This window comes from Copidosoma floridanum, unplaced genomic scaffold, assembly GCF_036245765.1.
Source record: "Copidosoma floridanum isolate Cflo_tuat_1 unplaced genomic scaffold, Cflo_Japanese_pri ptg000019l, whole genome shotgun sequence".
NCBI classification, from domain to species: Eukaryota; Metazoa; Arthropoda; class Insecta; order Hymenoptera; family Encyrtidae; genus Copidosoma; species Copidosoma floridanum.
The window spans coordinates 9,492,710-9,514,940 of record NW_028321896.1 but is presented as its reverse complement, the minus strand read 5'-3'; the positions used below and the strand labels follow the sequence as shown (position 1 = coordinate 9,514,940).

Genomic DNA, 22,231 nt, shown 5'->3' with positions numbered 1-22,231 from the left:
GCTGCTGTAAGGTAACGTAATATCGAAACTAGAAAATTAAAAACAGTCGCGTGTGTTGAATTTGTTTGTACCAGAAATTACAGTGCGATTTAAAATTTATATAAATTTTCGAAACAAAATTTTTCACACCACGAACGCCTCTAAAAATTCTTAGTATACATCACAATTAAGCCCGACACTGCTCCTCTGCGCCGTAGTTGCGGGGCAGTCGTGACTTATCGCAATCTTCGTTTTCCCCGTTAATTGGGACCCTTTGTTCCCCCACCGATTCTCAATAAAGTAAAGCCAGAGCAGACTTTTATAATTCATTGCACGTCTAGACTTGGAAAATTTTTCAACTAAAACGTCGCGCCGTATACATCCGTTACATATACTTTTGATGGATGAAAAAAATTTTTTCGGCCCCTCATCTATTTTCTTTCGCTTCCTATTCTCAAAAGTCTACCGTGAAATCGTCTCTCCTGACCCGGCAACTCACCCGAATCTTCGCGGATTTTAGTCTCGCGACACTACTATATTCGACGAAACTTTGTAAAAGATGAGCCATTAAAAATCCGCACTTAGCACGACATTGTGACTCTCGTCGCAGCTTCTTTCCATTATCGGTCCTCGAGTGGGAGTCTCGGAGCAAAAGCGCGCCCGACGAGAAAATGATGGCCACGGCCCTTCGACCAATCAGCGGCCCTTGTTTTTCGCCCTCGACTATAATGTGTACAGCCAAGAGAAGCGAAAAAAAAAAAAAAAAAAAAAAAAAAGCCAGACTTTAGACCCGATGCTTCTTTCGGAAAGTATTTTCCAAGAAAGAAACCTCCGGCAAAGGGAGTAGCGACTCAGAAAGGAGGGGCGAGGAGAGCGCGCAATCAACATTCATTAGGAGAAAGACGCTTACCCCCCTTTCCCAGCTCCTCTTTTGCGAAAGTAACGATCGTCCAGCGGCTGATATATATATATGTGTGTGTGTGTGTGTGTATGAATCCCCAAAGCCTCGGTGCACTCGTGCGCTTTTTTGATTAATCGAGTCTCTAGCGGTGATTGATGCCCCGTGCCAATTTCGCCCGAGGGCCGGTGCCATTTTTTTCGATAAAAATTTTTCCCTCCTCCGCACCGGTGGTTTGGCTAGCGTGTCTCCTCTCCCCACACATCTGCCGTCGGCTCTGATTAGTCGGCGTCTTTTTTAGCGGCAGCTGCTGCAGAGGCGCATCGCAGTTTGATCGATAAACCACACTTATTTTAATATTCGCGATTGGGGCGGGCAAAAGGGAGGGAAAAGAGTCGACTTTGATCTGTTGCCGGCTTGTTTTCTTCCCTCCCTTTTATCGTGCACTCGTCGTCTCGGACTTTGGTTTTCATTTTTCTCTTTGATTTAATTTCAGATGGAAAGTCGGATGAACCCCTGTGTCTCAGTTTTTCTGTTGGTCATCTTGTTAATAGACAAAGGTGTTTTTTTTTTTTTTACAGAAAAATATGAAAGTGGAGAAAAAAAAAATTAAAATTCACACTGCTCATCTATTGGCAAGCTTCATCGACCGAGGTGTACTTGGTTGGGGTAAGGAAAATGATAAAGGAATACAAGGGCGATATTGGAACCCCTTTTAAAATATTATTGAGATCAACACCTTGTGTACGGAAAGGGTTGGGAATTACCGTAATGACAAGAGGAAAGAAATCGGTAATAAAAACGAAAAAAAATGTTCTTTTCATCGAGGGTGCGGCATACATTTTGTAAAGCTTTTTGCGAGTTGTATAATATCGTTCGATACCAACGTCTAGTAAGAGCCACATATTGTACGCGTACGCCTGCAGCAACATGAGGACAAGAAAATTTGAAACAGATTCCTATCTGTTCATCTGCAAGCCGCTTCCCTAAAAAAACGGGGATTTGACAAAGTCGCCAAGACCCCACGACCAGTTGAAGTATCAGCTCTTCGTGCCCTGCCTCTCTTACACCCCCGGCAGCGCTCCACGTCCTGTTTCCGCAGGTCCCGCGCTATTTTTTGTTCACCTTCCATCCAGACGCCCTTCCATTCTGCGCTAGCCGCGCGGGGGTGTTGGCTTGATTGTCCGTCTCTTTTTTTTTTTTTTTTTTTTTTTTTTTTTGCACCAGCTTGCAAAGTAATCATCGAATCGCCAAGGAAGCTGCTGCACGACGATGGTGGGCATGTGCTTTCGATGCGCAGGCTTTTAGAGAGGGAACGGAGAAGATGAGGAATGAGAATGGTGGCGGTAGAAAAAAAGAGAAGGGACTGAATACGACAAGGAAGAAATGACGTTTTTTAATCCCTTTTTTTTTTTTTTTATTTCATGTGTGATGGTGAGAAAATTTGGCCATTGTGGAAGTTTGATGAGGGGGAAAAAAAAAGTTGTCTTATTTCAAAACAAGACTCTGCGAAAAAGCGTACAACACGAGAGAGGGGGAAAGAGAGGGTCGGGAAGCACACGTCGATCCGATTAGATGATATTCTTCCTTTGAAAAAGAAAAGAAAAAAAAGCTCCGTGCCGTGGCCGAGCTTGCGGGCGAGAGAGAGAGAGCCAACTTTGTTACCGCGCTACATCGGACGCTGTCTCGTTACGTTGGATTAATGCTTGTTCGTAACAATAGGATTTTGTCTACGTGCATCCAGAGGGTTGTGCCGTAGTTGTTGTTCTTTGCCGATGCGCCGGAAGGTATCTATATAAATTTGACATCTGACCTAATTACGAGGAGCTTTTTTTTTTCCTTTTGTACGTTTCAGTCGGATAAACTATCGTTGGCTCGCGTTGAAACAAGTGCGTTCATTTATCTCATCGATCGGTTCCCAGCACTTTTGTGCCAACTTGGGTCTCGTTGTTTTCTTCCATGAGTGTATTGTATATACATGTACTCCGGTAGTTCCACGTTATTTATAGGGCAAAGTCGCTATCGCGGAACAAAAAAAAGAGAGAGAGAGAGAGAGAGAGAGACAAAAAAGGTATAAAGAATAGAAGTTTCTTGTATTTAACTTTGGATCTTCGTTTCGGCTCGAACTTCGATTCCAAAAGAAACAAACAAACAAACGAATCGAGAGGGTCTTTGCAAATGCACATCGTCTTCGGAAAGCCTTTGCTACTCGATTATACATATAATACATATAATAGAGTAGCAAAGGCTTTCCGAAGACGATGTGCATTTGCAAAGACCCTCTCGATTCGTTTGTTTGTTTGTTTCTTTTGGAATCGAAGTTCGAGCCGAAACGAAGATCCAAAGTTAAATACAAGAAACTTCTATTCTTTATACCTTTTTTGTCTCTCTCTCTCTCTCTCTTTTTTTTGTTCCGCGATTGGCCCTATAAAAATGCATTAAAAGTTTTAAAGCGCATGTGCCTATACTTTGAGAAAATAAAAGGTACGTTGTTCATCGTGCAGTATCGAAGCTGCCGGTGTACAGGATAAAGTTACCGGAGGCGATGAAAAAATCAAAAAGTCCATTTTTATCGAATGCCCCTTCCCTCTCTATTTCGGCATTTCCATCTTAACAACGCTTTTTTGTTGTCTTACGCGCTGTTTGGGTAAAGACAACGGTTCGGAAGAATACAACTTGATTGGAATTTCACGATTCTTGGCTAAAAGTTATACCTGTTAATCAACCCTCTGTCGCTCATCGGCGACTTTGTACATAATAGGAGTGACAAATTAAGCCATCCGCATTGCGTATATATTATCCCTCTCACGTGTGTGTTATCCAACGACACAAAGTTTTTTTTTTTTTTTTTTTCAACTCACCACTTTTCGCATGAGCGACGGGTTTAAATACCTGTGTTATCCATACGTTACGTCACGCAACAAACAATAAATTAATATAGTGGACGGTTAACAGGGGGCGCGTCACTTTGAAGCGCCAAAAGCTGCCGTGGGCGCGGGCCAAAAGGCTCGTTGGATACGGGCCATCGGCTCGAGGGAAAAATCGCTGTCCCGTGAAGGCTTCCGCATAAAGTAGGCTCACGTACCCGTGCAACGGAAAAGACGAAATTGCAGCAGTGCCCGGTAAATGGAGGGAAAATCGAAGGAAAAAAGAAAAATGGTGATTTTCCATTGTGTTCTTTTTTTTCCTCTCTTTGATGCCTTTGTGCCTGCTTACGTGTAAAATCGGAGTAGAGGTATGGGAAAGAGTTATCTCTGCATGGCCGGTGAAAGGGAGACAGTAGCAGGCGCGGGTCAAAGGGTTGTCCATGCAACGATTGACCGACAATCCAGCGAAGATCGAGTCGTCGAGGCTGGTTTGTTGATTTAAAAAAAGGAAAAAATATAAAAAAAAAAAAAAAAAAAAGCACACGAGCCGGTATATTCTTACCTCGAATTTGGGTTTCGCGAATTGGGGGTTGGGAAAAAGGTCCCCGGCGCTCGCTCGAATGAAACTTTAATCCAACTCCGTCTCGTACCCTTCGCCACTTCAAATTTATTTATCTCCCACGTCTACCCGGAGGCGCACAAAGAGGCTCCCATATCTCCCGCGACCGCAGTGCGGAGCTTTTGCAAAGTCCACACGTATATATATGTACGTTTACACATGTATATTTATCATTTCACGTGTGTATAACACGCTTACTGGGGACTCTCGGAACTTCCGCTCATAGAGAGCCATAATTAAAAGTTAATTTAGCCAACGGCGCGGGGGGGGGGGAGGCACCATACTTCATCCATTATAACATGTACATACGAGAGGGTACGTGTAGTAATCGAGGCATTATTTTCCGATTAAAGTCAATGGAGACGTAGAGTCTACTCAATATATGTGTGTGTCGTTTGAGGAGTTGATGTGTACGGGTGTGGGTGTAGATGCAGTGGCGAGAAAAAGAGGTGAACACGGAGGGGAGGGAAGGGTGTGGCTCGTGATGGGATTTAAATTAGCGCGACGCGACATCTGTCGCCTTCTCCCATTAAATGTCACTCTCCGAGGCCCGAGAACTACGACGGCGTTGCTGACGCTTCGCGTTTCTCTACAACAGACGTGTATACATATAATATACATACACGTATAATCTAAAAGATACAGCTTACGTATCTATATAACGCAGTAACAGTTGGGGGTGGGGAGGGGGGGTGAGGGGGCAAGAAAGAGAAAAGTTTTTTTTCGTTTGTTTGTTGGGTGGTTTTCTCCCTTTGTTAAAAATTGCTCGAAACGTATTGTCTTTTGATTGCTCAAACGTTGTTTTGTACAATGTGCAAAGCTAAAACTTCCTCTTTCCATACAATATGTACTAAACCGACGTATGCATAAACTACGGTATAGACACGTATGTATACGCGTGTACCACATTTGGCCTGTAGGTTCCTTCCCCTTTGAATTGTGCAGCCCACAGGTATAACAGTGTATGTATAGGCACAATGGAAGGGGAGGTCCTGCTGCGAGGGAAAACTATTATTAAATTGGATTCCTCGGCTATAGATGCTTCCGCGCGCTCGAGCCTCTCCCTCTCTCTGTATATATAATATACATATATAGGTATACATGGAATATCAGAGCTTTTGTTAACGGGAAATTGTCTGACACAGCAGTTACGAGGACAAAGAAAAGCCTCCACGTACGCGCAGTTGAACGTGTGTCAAAATGCATGATCCGCGGATAGGAAGAGACACAGAGGGTGTTCTTTTCAAAGGAGCAAATGATCGCACGACCCTTGAATCCGTGCGAAATTTAAGTACGAAACCACCCGAGATCGACACTTTGTAAAATGGACTAAAAAATTTAAATTTGTTTACGTACGCGCAAAGTAAAGGTATACGCGCGTATGAGGGAAAGAATGTACCGTTGCGGGAAGGAAGAAGGAAAGCACGGAAGCCCAACGGCATAGCGCATGTACAAAGCGAAAGAGACGAGTGGGAATCCGCGTGGGACAATCTGGGATGGAAAAATGAGCAGCCACGTATATATTATATGCAGACGTACACGTATACCGATAGAAGCGACGAGAAAAGGAAAACCCATCGGCATCTATGAAAGTGCTCGTGCATATACATCCACGGCTTGTGTTGGCTGGTGACACCACGACTACCTCCTTTGAATGGATTTCAATGCACGTATTTTTTTATTTGCGATATATCGATGATGATTGTGGACTGAATTTTTCGCTAGGTGTAATTATTATTTTTTTTTTTTTTTTTACAAAGCCAATTGCTTGATAGTAATAATAACAATGGGCAGCCACTCAATTTGAGAGCTTTAATGGCGCGCCTTTAAAACTTCTATCAACGTCACTGGTGAAAAATATATGTATGCTTATACATATAAAGCCGATGCTATCATATTATCCGGTGGTACGTATTTTTATCCTGATATCCCGAAAGTAAACCACGCGAAAGTCCTCATAAATATCACGAAAAATCGGATAGGTGAAAATATACGAGTGCATTTTCGTGTTCGGCTAACTTGATCCCAGTCAGCGATCGACAGGCGAACCCGTTCCGGAAACCCGATTTTCGCCCAGCAGCGTGCACATCCTCATCCCCTTCCATCATTTCCTTGACAAAATAAATTCATCGGATCAGCTATGTATATGTGTATACATATATGCGTACAAATCCACCAACTTCCGCGCACCGATCCATTCTCGGTGAAAGCCCACTTTGCTCTCTCGCGGGTGAGAGTCAACACTGGTCAAACGGGCGTGTACGTGGTTTGTTTTCGGTATAATGTGTGGCTTTTACCGCGCAAAGGTAATCAAGTGCATACACATGCACGAGCGCAACTTTGGTTCGCTCAATCTCACGAGGTCGCCGAGCCAAGTTCTTAAGCCTTCTTAGCCCGCTGCTTCAAACTTGATGATTAAAATACTCGGAAACTCGGTGCTTGTCTCCGTGCCGAGCAGTTACTTTTTTTTTTTTTTTTTTTTTTTTTTTTTTTTTTTTTTTTATACTCATTTCGAGAAATTTAATCAGCGCTGGAAATTAATAGTGGGCAAAGTTAATACATATACGGGTGGAAGGTAAAAACACCGATCGTTAATTGAGAGATTGCTGCGCGCTACCGGTGCGATCGATATACTCGCGAATGCAGCTCGACTTCTACCCCCGCCCTCCCCTTTACCATAGTTGGCGTCTTTAATTAATTGAATCTCCCCTCGTTCGAGGATGAGACGGGATTATCGTGGAATCTCCGGGTTTCAAACGCATACATGTAGTATTTTCAAGTTATGATGTCAAGGGAGGGAAAAATTCAAGAGTCGAAAGATGAAGAGATGCTTACCTCGGGGAGGCGGGTACATGCTCCGCGAGGAAAATGAAAAAACTGTTTTTCTCGCTCCCGAGGATTTTTGGCACCCAGCTTCGACGGACGAGTATTGTTTACCCAAAAATATTTCACCCGCCGAGCGATCGGGTAAAAACAAGTTTTTGCGGGCACCCCCCTACCCCCTCTTATATATATATATATCGCGCGCGCCCCACTTTTGCAAAGTTTAGGGCGGAACACGCCCCCTTGGCATAAATGTTACTTCGACCACCGAACATAAGTATATACACACGAGCACTGCGGCGCGTCTGACCTGACGTTGACTCGTACTACTGGCAAAAATGTAAGCTTCGGAAACACGCGCTTCTCCATTACAATTTTACGAGGATGTCTTAGGCTTGTTCATGCAAATCGGACCGTAAAATTATATAGGCTCTTGCTTTGCAGTATAACATTGTATATCTTTAAAAAAACACATACCCTCACGTCATGCCAAGAGGAGAAAAAGAGATTCCTGCAGGGAAAGTCGGCCCCTACGACTCCACAGGACACACGCGTGGAGAAAAGCCAGTCGGCAGTACGGGGATATCGCTCATCGGCCGTTCCTCACTCGCTCGCCTCATATGCGCTATACCTTATATATATATGTTGTCTCTCTCTCCTCTGGTTCTTGCGCTCAAACATTTTTCAGATGCAGATACCACTTCGGACAGTTGCTCACGTATGTTATGTATAGGCACTGTGGTGAAACTATTCCGATGGACTCGTTCGTGTGGCACCTGATTCGATTTCGCGATCGCGCGCTGATAAATTTATACATCCGCGTTCGTCCGCGTGTATAAAAGTCATGCGCGTGTTCGCGTCGCCTTTGGAGGATTTTCGGTGAGGATACGCAGGTGCGGCGCGTGCATAAATCAGTCAAAAGTTCACGGCTCCGCTGTACGGTGCCGGAGGGACGGGGGTGGGGTGTTTTTTGTTTGCTCTCCTCACCCGAGGAGGTATTTCGAAGGGGCCATTTTCGAAGGATGACGCGAGCCGAGATTGTTTTCGAAGCTTGACTCTTATGGTGCTTGCGAAGGGCTAAAATGGCCTTTTTAATTACAATTGGATGAACACTACATGGGAAATAACACTCGAGGCTTACAGTTGTAAAAATAAAGTAACGGGCGATCGGATCAACAAAGCGTTTAAATTCTTTTTTACTAATTAATCTGAATTGTTGAGCTTTTTTTCTCAAACGATTTTGCGCAACAGATCTTTTTTCTTTGTAGCATAGGCAAATGGCTGGAAAATTCGTTTTCTCGGATTAAACGTCTTTCTTTGAAAAATATAAAACTATACTAGGTAGTGTTGACAAGAAACTATATTTTCTTACATTTAGCTCATCATTATTAGACTAGGGCGTTATTAATGCTTTTTTTTTAATTTTTTGAAAAATAATAATGCGCGATTTATAATAATTACCACTTGTAACATGGTACCTACACAAATTTTCTAGTAGTAATGATCCATTACAATTTGAAAAATAATTTAGACGGAATGAACGTGTCAAGGTATTTGAAATAGTATTTAATTACAATGTATTGCACGTATCTGCTAGTAAAAGTATTTTTCTTAATTTCTCCGGCTTCGTTACGAATTAATCTTTTATCTGCTCACATTTGGACAATCACCCAGCAGACTTGACAGTAACAGTACAGGTGTATCATCGAGTTTTTCCTCATAAAGATTAAAGACTTACTAACGTCTTACGACAAGACAGAAGCGCATACGAATTAAAAATTGGCGTTCGATTATATTCGTAGTCGAAGGTAAAGTAAAATAAAATGAATCAGGACGGTTTTGTGTCTGGTAGAAAGTATTTATTGATTTTCACAACAGAGTCGAGTAAATAACGTCCAATTGTAGGTATTTCAAACAGATCGTCATGAGGAAACAACGTGGAACGAACGACGCAATCAGTTGGAAATCCGTAACGAAAAATACCAAGCAATTTCGTCACGAATAAAAAGAAACTAAAACGAATCAGGATGGTTTCGGTTCCACAACTTTGGCACAGTGCCGTTCTTGTAGTACTGATAATTTTTCATGCCGATCTTCAAAAACGTGATGCCTCGATTGTTGGAGCGAAAGTTGTCGATGATCCACAAATCGCCATTCTCATCGAAAGCCGGAGTACGAGTCGGAAAAGTTACATGTATCTTTGGCCAACCGAACGTTTTGGCCGTTGTATCAAAGTACTGGCTCTTGGACGATTCCCACTTGTGGAGCAAAATCCCGTCTCCATCGTCTGACCTCGCGACGAGAAACATCGTGCCCTTGTTTGACATCGTCATCCCGACCATGCGGTGCAAAAGTGGCGTGAAGCCCAACTCCTCGCTCTCCAGCTGCCTCATCTTCGAGGTCAAACTCTTGTCCAGGAGCACGCGGGTGGGCACCTGGAATACTTTGGACGGGTAAATTGTCGTGTAGTACAGAACGCGATCGGCTCCTTCGGTGTCGGCTGGTGACAGCAACAGACTGTAGATACTCGAACCGAAGTCGAGCCTCCACGAGGTGAGGTTTTGCAACGAGAAGACGATCACACCGGTGTTGTCGACTCCGCTGATGTAGGCAAGTCCACCGTTTTCGTGGTCCAGCACGATTTGACTGAGCAAGATGTTACCGGGGTCGGCCACGTTTGTCGGGAATACGTGGCTCGCGACTACCTTACCCCCAGCCTCGAGGTCAAGGATGACCAAACGAGCCGGACACCGGACCTTCTTCGTCGTCCTGTCGAAACGACCGCTGTCCAGCACCCACAATCTGCCCGTGGGGTCGATTTCAATGGCCCAGACGAGCTGTAAGCCCGAGCAGTCGGCGTCCTCCTTCTGCATCTCCCAGTTTGGGTACGGCTCGAGCAACGGTGCTTTGGTGGTCCGGTTCATCGGGGAGACCTGGGTTACGGCCAGCGTAACTGGCACGCCCATGTCGACGCGGGGTATCGTCAGGTAGACGTTTTCCTTCCAAAATCTGGCGTTGATCAATCTGTTGTTCCCTTTGACGTACAAATTGTTCTCGACCGCTCGTTGGTACGCCTCGTAGGAGGGCCAAGTGTAGTTTATGCCGTCCCTCCACTCGAAGGGAACGTCGACGCGCTTCTTCAGGGCCAAGCTCAGGGCGCAGAGGGCGGTTAACGCCACCCCGTACTTGAGCAGCATTTTCCTGTCCAGGTGGAAATGGTTTTGGTGAATGACTCTGGTGATTGGTATTAAAAATTAATCGGGTCCAGATTTGAGACTGGGAGTAATATTTTATCACTGCTATCGTGAGATATATACCAATTTTTTTTTTTTCTTTTTGTCCTAAATGAAACTACGATCATAAAATAATGATTGGAAAGAAAAAATATTACAGCTAATTGAAACTCATGAATGATAACATGCATATGCATATATATTTTCTCTACGTTTCGCGATCATGTTTTATAATTATGATGTTAAAAGTTAATTAAGTGCATATTTGAGATTGGGAATACAATTTAATCGCTGTTCTCGTGAGATAACAAATTTTTTTTTTTTTCTTTTTCTCCTAAATGTAATTTTATAAAATAATTTGAAAAAATAAAATAAAAAAAAGTAATAATAAATTATGTGAATTATGTATAGCTCATTGAAACTTATAGGCGATGAGTACATTTTTTTTATATTTCACGATCTCGGTTTAAAACACGCATCTGAGAGATTAGTTTTGCCGTGGTGCGAGCCAATTATAATTGGATTATAATTGGATCTATAGACTTGGGTGGGCACGTGTGAAGAAGCCCTCGAGCTATACACGATATACGCTGCGGTCCAATGAACTGGGCTCAATCAGTGGTGAACCGAAAACAATTATTCGCCCCCAATTTTTTGTGCTTGTTCGAAATGTAGTTCGTACTTTGCCACCCAGGAATAGGGTCAGGTATTGTTTAAACAGTTGGTTTTTTGTTCCAAAGAATCTGAAAATATTTTTTTTTTCAAATCAAAAAAACAACTTTGAGGAAATTATTTGTAAAAAAATTGCTTAAACGATAACTGACCACATTCTTTGGTGGCAAGATATGAACTACATTTTGAACAAGAAAGCACAAAAAATTGGGGGCGAACAGTTTTTTCCGGTTCATCACTGATTGACTGTGCTACCACGACCGTGGGATGATATAATATTATAATATTGATTATTGGTTATTTATTATAATAACGCGTTTTCAGCATTACAACTTGATGCATTAATTGATTTTATTTTGATTTGAATGTGCAGAGTCTGAGCTGCAATACATACCTGAAAATGTGTATCACCCAGTACTCTTTGTACACTGTATATTTTACTGTATGTGCCACGTACGCGTGTATATGGTTGCACAAATAAGCGATGCGAATAAGGCAGCAGTCCAGCACTAAAGAAAGTGTCCGAAGCGCAGTCAATTCACTTATAAGACAGTACCATAAGTAATTAGAGCCACGAAGAAAGCTTGCGCGGTCAGAAAGGAAATAGAAGCGTTATCAGTAGTAGATAAGTTTTTTTTTTTGAGAGGGGGACTACGATGTAATCTAATTATTAATATTACACGAACTGATTCTAAATTGAGAATGTGTATTTTGGATACGAATTTATAATCCACCGGAAAAATGTTATCATCTTTTTTGAGGCGTGTTGAAAGAAGTACTAATTTGCTATTAAATAAAATAAAATTCGCAGAATTGCGCTCACGCCTTACCATTTTTTTTTTTTTTTTTTTCACTTCTGTAAAACCTGTTTTATACATTCCTTATTTATTTCTTAGTTATTAAAACATTTCTACATGGAGAGTAGTATAGCGCAATTAATGAATGTAATTAATGAGGGAAAAATCAATTTTAGACAACAAATAGAATGTAGAATTTTGAGAACAACCATAAAGGCACAACGAAATTTAAAAAATTTTACACTTTTTCATTTTTGAAAATTGTATGTATTCAAGTAGCACTTAATCCTTATAATTATCTTGTTATTTACATTATTATTTTAAAAATAAGATAATCTTAATCTAAACCTTCTTTTTTCTCTTTTATTGCCTCCTGTAAATACAAGAAATGAAAGATGTTTATAATATTCAATCACAGACGGATAAAAAGTTAAAATTTACAATAGATACCTTAAACCTCTCCTCAAACAGCGACAACTCAGCAATGAGATCTGTGATAGCATGCATGAAAGCCTCATGTGGGGTATAATCAGAAGTAGTCTGAATTCTGATGACAAATTTATGCTCCAGAGGATGAGGTATTTTATAACCTGCAAATAAAACTTGTGGATCCTTCAAAAGTTGACTAAAACAAAAAAAATGGTGTCATATCATCCTGTGTCCTATTAAGATGATTGTTTTTGGAAGTGTAAACTCACTTTCTGATCATATTTCCAAGGGTGTGATCTTCTTTGTTGACCGTGAATATCGCAGCATTGGGAACTTTTGTGTCTTGTTCCTTGATTATTCTGAAAATCCATTGAATATCATGAAAAACAATGCATACATTACAGATAATATAACCTTAAAAAATTCGTTTTCTCCATATGCTAAACTATTAAAACACAAGGCAAACAAGTAAACATACAAGTAATCAAATGCATGAAAAACTTCTTACTATTCAATACAAATGAATCTTCTTAAAGTCATTAAGAAACAAAATTTCAAACGAAATTAAGTATACATGTACAGGTTAAAATTCTCGCATAAAGCGGTACTCACTTCTTTTCTCCCTCGTACAACAAAAATGATTCGAAGGTTGGCGGTGCGTTCATTTTGAAATTAGTCCAGCATCCAAGAAAAATCAAGTACGAGAAAAATCTTTCAAAAATGTCAAAACAACAGAGCAAACTGCACTAACAACAACCGTATATATACGTATAAGAGTAAAAGTCGTCTGCTGAGTCTGCTCTAGCTCTTTCCAGCCGCTAGCGCCAGGACTTGGGGCCGTGGCGAACGAGCGAACTAAACACTTCTCGGGCATGCGCGCTAAGGATTTGAAAAATTGATTGAAAATGAAATTAACAGAGTACCTAGGTATGTGTAAGCTTCGTCGGTGGCGCGACACAACAATTGTGCTTTCGAAATTGCCTTGATGGCACAAGGTCACCATTAGGCTTATACATTACTCTGTTGCTCTTTTATCAGACAGGGCGCACCTGAAAATGAAGACTTGGACGATAACGAGGTAAAGCTTCGAGGAAAAAAAAGGAAAAAACAGAGAGCTCGGGATCTAGTGGATGATTACACGAGATGTTGTTATACTTGGAAAATGCATCATCGTCACTATAAATATATTCACTGTAACGTAATATATCCCTCGTGCGAGTGAGTAACCCCAGTAAATAGTGTACGTTTGAACGCAGACGCGCTTGAATCATCTGTTATTATTTTATTTCGATCAACAGCGATGGTTCAACGATTACGTTGCATCGATCGCTCAATTCAATTTTGCTGAGAGACCGTTGAACAAGTGATTCAAGTACGTGAGCGCGTGTGTAAAAAGACGAAACTTTTCGAGGAGGAATATACAATGATGTAAAAAAAAAACGCACAAAGCCCTCATGCACTTTTGCGTATATATAGCTATATACTTAATACATCATCTTAATGGTCCCGCATTTACGTGTAAGATTTTTTTTCAGACAACTCCAAGCAGATCGGATGACAAGTACAGGTACAGTCCGCACTACGAAACGTCGCCTCTTTTGCGTTTTGTCTTCATCACGCGCCTCGTTCGAATCATCTGCACGTGCAGTATTTACTTTAACTGCCAGTATATGTATGTATGTTACATACTTAAGTATATAGTATATATACTTTGCTGGTGACGCTGCCAGATAATTATAGATTAGATATGCGGCTCGAAACACCCGTGAAGGTAGGTATATTTTGTGCAAACATAATATATACATTATTATATGTATGTTGTATACATATTCGCCTGTAGTATCTACGCAGCTAACTTCTCATATTATTCTAGGTATATTTATTAGGAACTGAAAATTGAAATTGAAAAAATGGATTTCTACAAGTTTTAGCAGCTTGTATGTATTTTTGAAGTTGTGTTTTTGCAATTTCGTTGGAGCAATTTATTTAACTTCCTACAATTTCAAATATTCGCTTAATGTAACGGTAAAGAGAGAACAACTGTTTTACAAGGACAACGACGAGCTAAAAACGCCTTGAAACGTGACCGCGCCTCTTGATTAAAAAAATAAATGAGATGTGCCACTTTACGTGCACTATAAGTAAGTACATGTCGGGTTTTGAGAAAGTGCGCAAACTAACGAATTTGGATCTGTGCTGTGTAAAAAAAAAAAGCTCCAATTTTTTAAATAATAGTACGATTAAATTAATAACTACTCAAAAACGTGGATCAACTTTTGCGTGTAATTTATTTAACTTCATCCCGTGAAAATCCTTACTCTGTTTGTCATTAACTTAAGCAGTTGCATATCATTCGACGCAATTAAAAAAATTTACTTTACCCATGAGAGCATACTCATAACGGCGCGGCGTCCCTGATAAAAAAAAAAACCCCTTAGGTATCCTTGAAGTGAAACAAAATATCGTCGCTGTCGCGTGTAGAGTATATGCGGCGCGGGTGGAGAGCAATAAGCATTACTTGAGGATTGGATATTGGAAGAGAAGGGATATAACGGAGCAGAGCCATAGTAGGTATAGGTACAACAATGCTTTTAGACTGCTTTTAGAGAGGAGACCTTCGTCAGAGGCGTAAATTATTTCCTCCGGCTTCTGCTCTGTTGCAGATGTGATGTATAATACCCTAGTTGCGCACGCGTGCGCGAACAGCTCTGAAGCTCTCACTCCGAGAAAAAAAAAATAACGGTGCTCCCTCTTTTCCCTTCACCCTTCACCCTCGCAGAAGTGTATGTTTTTCGGAGTTTCGGAGCAGCAAGTGTCAGTCAGACCTTGGACTTGGGGTGGCGAGCGAACGACATTGCAGTAACGCGCACAGTATACCTATTTATCTACTTCACGCACATTTTAGTACGTAGAATTAGAACAGTGATGCAGATATTGCAGAGACTATATCCTACTAAGCGTACACGTATGAATTCATAGATGTCTCATCTCGATAATAATTATTAATTACGCGCAGAAACAAGCAAATGTGTAATATTATTGTGGTTCTCTTGCTTTTGCGTTCTACCTATTATACAAACAAATACTCGCAGAGATAGTTGTGTGATACGTGTGTGCGTGTACGCGTAAGTATACGAGAGTGTAATCTATGGATTAGATATTATTACTATCGCCACTATCAGTGCTGGTAGACACAGGTATATGAGGACAAAAGATAATCAGATAATACAATATTAAGTATATATATATAAAGAAAAAAAGAGAGGTGTGATCGTCGAATCGTCGTCTGACGCGCGTGCGTGGGTGGTTAGTGCAAATATATATACGTGTATACAGATATATATGGTGCGGGACTTTCTATCTCTTGATCCCTGTCTACAAGCCTTCGTCCCTCTCTCTTTCTTCCTGATGCCATCTCTGCCATGTTTATCTTGGATGTGAACGTCTCTCGGTAGGTTGGACAGTGGACACCATCACCTAAATAATCGTAGCGCAACGCAACAACGCGCTGGTAAATATTTTTTGTTTCGGAGCAATTGGGGTAATCGGAGCATCATCCAACGCTTTTTTTCACCCTCCCTATACTCTCCTGGCCTGGCTGGACTCTCCTGGCTATAAGTGTACTTTGTAGTGCAAAGTTGGCACCACCAGCAGACAGAGGTGTGTCGTCGTCGTGTATAGTACCCGTCGTTGTTGTTTCTCTGCATCAGTTGAAAATGGCAAGCCAAACGGCCTCGGCGGGAACTGGTGCAGCTGCAGCTGCTGATGGTGCAGCGGCGGCTGGTCCGCTGCCCAACGCAGAAATTGTGCGCGGCCAGGTGTTCGAGGTCGGACCTCGATATACAAATCTTGCGTACATGGGCGAGGGTGCCTACGGCATGGTGGTGTAAGTGGACCTTTTTTTTTTTTTTTTTTTTTTTTTGCTATCCAATGTTTCCCTGTTTCGGGCTTGTTTTTTTTTGTTTACATTTAAAGTACACTCTGGACTCATTCGTTATGAATATTCATCCTTTCTATTTTTCATCTGCAAGTACTTGGGTCGTATTTTATTGAGTGTAAGGGCCGAGCCTACTTTTTTTACCTTTTCACATCATACCCAGTCTTATTTTAGTTACTTAATACTTATTTTAATTTTCTTTCGTAAAATACTTACCTTGAAATGATAATAATACGTAGATGCAAGTTTCGGGCTCTGTTTGTTTGACAATTATTTCGTTACCTTGGGATCACGAAACAAACGTTCATTTATCTAACTTCTTTTTTCAGCTCGTTTTACGTCCAATGCTCGTCGCTTTTTCAGATCATTTATTCCGCACATTTATTTTTATGATTTTTTTTTTTTTTTCCTTCAAAGTAATTAACTTGAAGCGTGTTTTAATGTCCAGTTCCGGGAAAACCTTAATAAATTATTTACCAAACGCACAGTTTTAAACTTACTGACCTGAGTTGGCTTCTTTCAGCTCTGCATATGACAATGTTACAAATACAAAAGTAGCCATCAAAAAGATTTCTCCATTCGAACATCAAACTTACAGCCAAAGGACACTAAGAGAAATTAAAATCTTAACAAGGTTCAATCATGAAAATGTAAATTTTTAATTTTTTGCCAGTAAATCATAAAATATAATTAGTTCTCTATTTTACTCATAAAATTTTTACTGTTTCAGATCATAGACATAAGGGATATATTGAGAGCTCCTACAATAGACCAGATGAAAGATGTATATATTGTTCAGTGTCTAATGGAAACTGATCTTTATAAACTACTTAAAACTCAGGTAAATGGTTTACTGAAAACTTGATCAATTTACATTTACATAATTATTGAAGACAATAATTATACGTAATTTTCAGGCTATTGGAAATGATCACATATGTTATTTTCTGTATCAAATCCTCCGTGGACTGAAGTATATTCACTCGGCAAATGTTTTACACAGAGATCTCAAACCTAGTAATTTACTTTTAAACACCACATGTGACCTTAAAATTTGTGATTTTGGTCTGGCTAGAGTAGCTGATCCTGATCATAATCACGCTGGTTTTCTCACAGAATATGTGGCCACTAGGTGGTACAGAGCACCTGAAATTATGTTGAATTCCAAGGTTAGTCTAAACTCAACTGATGATTAAATTATAAAAATGGATACTAATTGAAAACTCGTTGCATTTTTAGGGCTACACAAAGTCCATAGATATTTGGTCGGTAGGCTGCATCCTTGCTGAAATGCTGTCTAGAAGGGCTATTTTTCCAGGCAAACATTATTTAGATCAACTTAATCATATCCTTGGTATTCTTGGTTCACCTTCCCCCGAAGACCTTGACTGTATTATTAACGAAAAGGTATAGGTCGTTTCTTTTCCGTACATCACTCCCTCAAAGTTGCTTTTAACTAATGAACTGATATCTTCAAATTCAGGCGCGCAGTTATTTACAATCTTTACCATACAAACCAAAGGTTCCATGGACCAGTTTATTTCCCAATGCAGATCCTAAAGCACTTGATTTGTTAGACAAAATGTTAACTTTTAACCCTAACCAACGTATTGAAGTTGAAGAGGCATTGGCCCATCCGTATTTGGAACAGTATTATGATCCCGCTGATGAAGTACATATGCATATTTATTTATTTACAACGAACAAACTAATATTGGTCACAGTAATGTTAAATTTGTAATTTTCTTTCCAGCCTGTGGCAGAGGAGCCATTTAAATTTGATATGGAACTAGATGATCTTCCAAAAGAGATATTGAAAGAGTACATCTTTGAAGAGACCTTACTCTTCCAAAGAACTCGCAAAGAGAATGCCATTTAATAACAATTTTGAAATAACCACAATTTCAAAAGTTTTAAGGAATGAAAGCATTTCTTATTCATCAACAATAAATATTCGGACGACAGAAAGAAACGCAAAGCAGGTAATTAAATTGAATGATAATTCACCCGTGGAACAACACCTGTGCACTGTCAAAGTAAAAGAAAAAAAAAAAAAAAGTAGAAAATAAAATTGTCAAATAAATAGTACAAGCCTGAGAGGAACGACTATCCTTCTGCGACTGTGAACGATTAAGTCCACTAAAATTGGGTGATTTTTAATTATTTAATAAATTCGCGCTTCAATATGTAAACAATTGATATTTTTATTTGTAAAATACTTGATAAAAATATTAATTTTGTAGTATATATTGAGAAATAAATTTCGGATGCTGTCATGCATCATCTGTGATTTAATGAACTGAGTAATGAAACACAATTGTGTACTATGTTTTGCCGGTTTTCAATTTTCCATAGCCCTATGTCATTATACAATAAAGTAAAGATAGTATCATAAGCATAAAGCATAAGACAAATATCTATAGAGATTTCTTGATATTTAAAAAAGTTATGATCTCCACATGTTTGAATAGTTGCTTTATGCTTCAATAGTCTTTCAAAATCGAATGACAGAAAAAATCCATAGTTACGTTAAACTTTTTCAAATACTCAAAATCTATTTTCTACATATTACGAGACATGATCATGCCAAAATAAAATAGATTTGTCAATTTACACTTGATAGGTTTTTCTTTTAGAGAAAAATTTGTCCTATGTAAATCTATGTACAGTAATTAAATAATATTATTTATGTTGATATTTGTAAAATGATTGTTATGAAAAACAATTTATAAATATATATGCTTAGGTTTTACAATAAATTTTCTCTAAAAGAACAAATACTAATTAATTCAATATTAAAGTGCACAGTACAAAAACTAATTGACTTTACGGTCTGTATTGTTCAAAACTAAAAAATATATTGAATTTGTGGAATGGAAGTAAAATATTTTTGGTTAATTTATAATGTTAAATTAATGTTGTTGAATATCATTATTCATTGTATATAATTCCAGTAATAGCATTTACTAATATTGTCAATTAATTTTTATTTGAAACTTACTTTCAAGAAAATAGGCTACTTTAAGCCAGATAAAGTCTTGCATGCATAATAGCTATTTAATATTTTTGGAATTATAGTTGTAGCGTGCATACAAGCTCTTTAGCCTTAACTTATTTATTCAGTAATTTGGTGAAAGTATCAGAGTTAAAGAGGCTTAAATAAACGAATGAATACTAAAAAAAAGTAGAGTTCTATGAAAAAAATCAAGAGAACTACTAAAAAAAAAAAAAAAAAAAAAAGGTTTGTTAATATTTCACTGATACTGCCATCGTTCTGCATTGAATGCACATAATTAGGTTTGAAACATAATGTATAACATTAATTTTGTGTTTGCGAAAATTTATCGTACGTTTCAAACATTTGCCTAAAAATTAACGTGTATATAAATGCGCATATGGTATTAAGCATTAATGATTTGATATTTGTCGATGTATCTATAATAGATCGATTTTTTTGCTACATCGAAATAATTTACGAATAAAAAGTTTGTATAAATATTATGTTTGTGATTCTTACGTGAATTGTACACAAGTCTTTTTTTTCTATTTACTGAATCAGTGAATTAAAAAAACATTTAAAAATTTAGTTTCCCATTACTTCTGCTTATTTACAAATTTTTTTGTTTACATCTAATATGATTGTATTATTTTAAAATCTCAGACAAACGTGGCAAGCTGTTGTTGTTGTTGTTGTTGTTTAAAGACAACATGAATAATAATAATAATTGCGCAACATCACATTGATTACATTCGGTATCAGTCTTCCTCTTATATATATATATTTTGTCTTTTCTCGTGTCTAGTCAAATTTTTATCATATCACAGCATTTTTTTAGACTACTTAAAAACGTTACGCAATTTTTTTGAAGTCTTGTAAAGGACGAAGCAAAAAAAACGAATTAATAAAATTGTGAATAAATTGTTCACTAATCCACTTGATAATTGATTTTTTTTCTTACACACAAATAATTGTATGTTTATTGAATTGTAAGTGGTGCATGTAAAAAAAAAAAAAAAATTAAATCAAGATACTGAAAAATATGTGGTGTTAAAAATGAGGATTCCTAATAAATGTGTTTGATTAAATGATCGTGGTGTTATGAAAAATCAAGAGTGGTCATATGGCATCATAAACTTTTATTATATTTATTAATGTAGTATTCTGTTAATTATTACAATTTTAGTTCTTGTACTATAAACTTTGTTGTTCGTAATGCACATTAAATGAAAGATCGTTTAAGTACGGCAATGCTAACAACGAACATTTTGTGTGTTTAAGGCCAACACACGAGAGTTGTGAGTAAATAATGAATTGATTTTTTTTTTTTTTTTTTGTAGTACAGTTGATGAAATACGCCACCTTGATGAAAATACGTTGTATCGACTGTATCGTATGAAATTTGTTGTTGTCTTGTCGAAGCGTTGTCGTTTTTAACTTTTCATGTCAATTTGGAGTTTTAATCTATGAATGTACATATATTTACATGTAGAATTTGTTAATTTTTCTATTTTTCAAAGTGTTTGTATATGACGTAAATTTTTGCCCAAGTCAATTGGTTTTCTAATAATTTTAATGAAAATATTTGTAACTTGAAACAATTATTGCAGGAAACTCTAAATTTGTACAAGCATGAGAAATACCGCTTTTTACCTTTATTGCAAAGATTACTTTAATCATGAGATTTTAAATAAAGATAATAGAACGATAAAACATCTGTTGTTACAATCGTTCCTGCATACTAGCCAAACGTTTGATGCATCGATTGAAATTTTTAATCAAATGTTCAATCAATTTGAATCGTAGCTCGCACTTTAATGATAACACAATCAGGCCTAATATACTTAATGTAAGTTAGATATGTGTATCAATTATTGTTACCGATTCTTTATGAAGTCTTTGAATATTTGAAGTATTTAAACTATTTTGTCTGTCGATTTCAATATTATGATGTACAATGTTACGAGATGGAAATAATCGGAGAAAAATAAATTCAACATTACATTACGGTATAGATGTTATATAAATATCACTAATCAATTTTTCAGCTTTTTTGAAATCCGAAATGTAAAGGAAAAAAAAAAATTACAAAAATATTATGAAATTAAGGATTAAATAATATTGAGTTTTTGACGGACAAGACTGATTTGAATTTTCTTGCGTTTTGTTTGATTCCACGATGAGATATGTTAATTACGGTAAAGAAAGAGTAAAAAATCGTGAGAAAGAACTAAACTATTGTAGTAAAATTAGAGAGTACGTCTCTACGTAGTTTTCGAAGAAATCTGGACATAACGACTATTGTACGTAAAAAAATTGTAGACGAAAAACGCAGTTGATTTATATAAAATTTTGATCATGTAACAAAATGATAATTTTAAAGCTTTGGCAAAAAAAAATGCCTTAAAAAAAATGAATTGGCTTGGAAAATACAAAAAGTCGTAAATGAGAATTAAATGCAACAGCATTGCCTTTCCCCTTCGATGATCAAAATTAAAAAACACAAAAAAAAAAATTTCTCGACAAAGATATTGATTAAAAATTTATGAAATGTGAGAGGCAGGTACACGCGTTTTATCAAGACTAAACCAACGTGTTGCCTTAATAACAAAAAAAAAAAAGAGACATTTTCTGTGTAGTGATTTGCAAAATAAAAACGTGGTACCACTCAAGTTCAGATTGACGATGTTAATTAGTTTGTTTTTCGTGCAAACACATGTTGAAAGGTAGCTTCAAAAAGTTACATATACTTATATTATTATAAACGCCGGCGCTCGACCGCGGCGTTTACTTTTAAAATGTCTGTCGATTAAATTAAAAAAAAAAAAAAAAAAAAAAAATTTGGCTTCTTTCTATACACATGATGTAGACAAAAAAATGTATTATCAATATTCTAAGAAAATGAGGAAAGTTTTAGATGTGCGTAATATAAAAATGTTGTGACAATTATGCCAATTAACATCACTGTTGATGTTTTCA

General features: G+C 38.1%; 3 protein-coding genes and 1 long non-coding RNA gene across 6 annotated transcripts; 2 read left to right on the top strand and 2 right to left on the bottom strand.

The window, feature by feature from the left end:
- Positions 1-9,032: 9,032 nt before the first annotated feature.
- On the bottom strand, positions 9,033-11,661 carry LOC106644062 (dopaminechrome tautomerase). 2 transcript variants are annotated; one of them, XM_089593113.1, is made up of 2 exons: positions 11,486-11,661; positions 9,033-10,420 (listed from the first exon to the last, which is right to left on the bottom strand). In XM_089593113.1, exon 2 carries the CDS (start codon positions 10,381-10,383, stop codon positions 9,199-9,201), a length of 1,185 nt encoding a protein of 394 aa, XP_089449239.1. In that variant the 5' UTR covers positions 10,384-10,420; positions 11,486-11,661; the 3' UTR covers positions 9,033-9,198. The 2 variants fall into 2 exon arrangements, with proteins under 2 accessions (XP_089449239.1, XP_014214895.2); XM_014359409.2 differs by having other exon boundaries at positions 9,033-10,387.
- Positions 11,662-12,149: 488 nt separating this feature from the next.
- Rpb11 (DNA-directed RNA polymerase II subunit RPB11) lies at positions 12,150-13,102 on the bottom strand. Its single transcript, XM_014359462.2, has 4 exons — positions 12,930-13,102; positions 12,587-12,676; positions 12,339-12,513; positions 12,150-12,261 (listed from the first exon to the last, which is right to left on the bottom strand). The coding sequence occupies exons 1-4, from the start codon at positions 12,980-12,982 to the stop codon at positions 12,226-12,228; spliced, it is 354 nt and encodes a 117-aa protein (XP_014214948.1). The 5' UTR covers positions 12,983-13,102; the 3' UTR covers positions 12,150-12,225.
- Positions 13,103-13,292: 190 nt separating this feature from the next.
- LOC149374534 (uncharacterized) lies at positions 13,293-14,523 on the top strand. 2 transcript variants are annotated; one of them, XR_016293086.1, is made up of 3 exons: positions 13,293-13,535; positions 13,853-14,088; positions 14,191-14,523. It is a non-coding gene; the product is annotated as an uncharacterized LOC149374534 (long non-coding RNA). The 2 variants fall into 2 exon arrangements; XR_016293087.1 differs by lacking the exon at positions 13,293-13,535 and adding an exon at positions 13,542-13,745.
- Positions 14,524-15,050: 527 nt separating this feature from the next.
- On the top strand, positions 15,051-19,488 carry rl (Mitogen-activated protein kinase rl). Its single transcript, XM_014359503.2, has 8 exons — positions 15,051-15,828; positions 15,949-16,203; positions 16,778-16,904; positions 16,985-17,095; positions 17,172-17,423; positions 17,494-17,661; positions 17,738-17,926; positions 18,008-19,488. The coding sequence occupies exons 2-8, from the start codon at positions 16,034-16,036 to the stop codon at positions 18,131-18,133; spliced, it is 1,143 nt and encodes a 380-aa protein (XP_014214989.1). The 5' UTR covers positions 15,051-15,828; positions 15,949-16,033; the 3' UTR covers positions 18,134-19,488.
- The last annotated feature ends 2,743 nt before the right edge of the window (positions 19,489-22,231 follow it).

Excerpts from the sequence above, each read along its gene's own strand:
- LOC106644062 (XM_089593113.1), bottom strand. The coding sequence starts at position 10,383 with ATGCTGCTCAAGTACGGGGTGGCGTTAACCGCCCTCTGCGCCCTGAGC.
- Rpb11 (XM_014359462.2), bottom strand. The coding sequence starts at position 12,982 with ATGAACGCACCGCCAACCTTCGAATCATTTTTGTTGTACGAGGGAGAA. Across the intron at positions 12,514-12,586 it reads CTTGGAAATATGATCAGAAA|TCAACTTTTGAAGGATCCAC; the intron begins GTGAGTTTACAC and ends TTTTTGTTTTAG. Across the intron at positions 12,262-12,338 it reads TGTTTGAGGAGAGGTTTAAG|GAGGCAATAAAAGAGAAAAA; the intron begins GTATCTATTGTA and ends TTGTATTTACAG.
- rl (XM_014359503.2), top strand. The coding sequence starts at position 16,034 with ATGGCAAGCCAAACGGCCTCGGCGGGAACTGGTGCAGCTGCAGCTGCT. Across the intron at positions 16,905-16,984 it reads CAAGGTTCAATCATGAAAAT|ATCATAGACATAAGGGATAT; the intron begins GTAAATTTTTAA and ends TTACTGTTTCAG. Across the intron at positions 17,927-18,007 it reads ATTATGATCCCGCTGATGAA|CCTGTGGCAGAGGAGCCATT; the intron begins GTACATATGCAT and ends TTTTCTTTCCAG.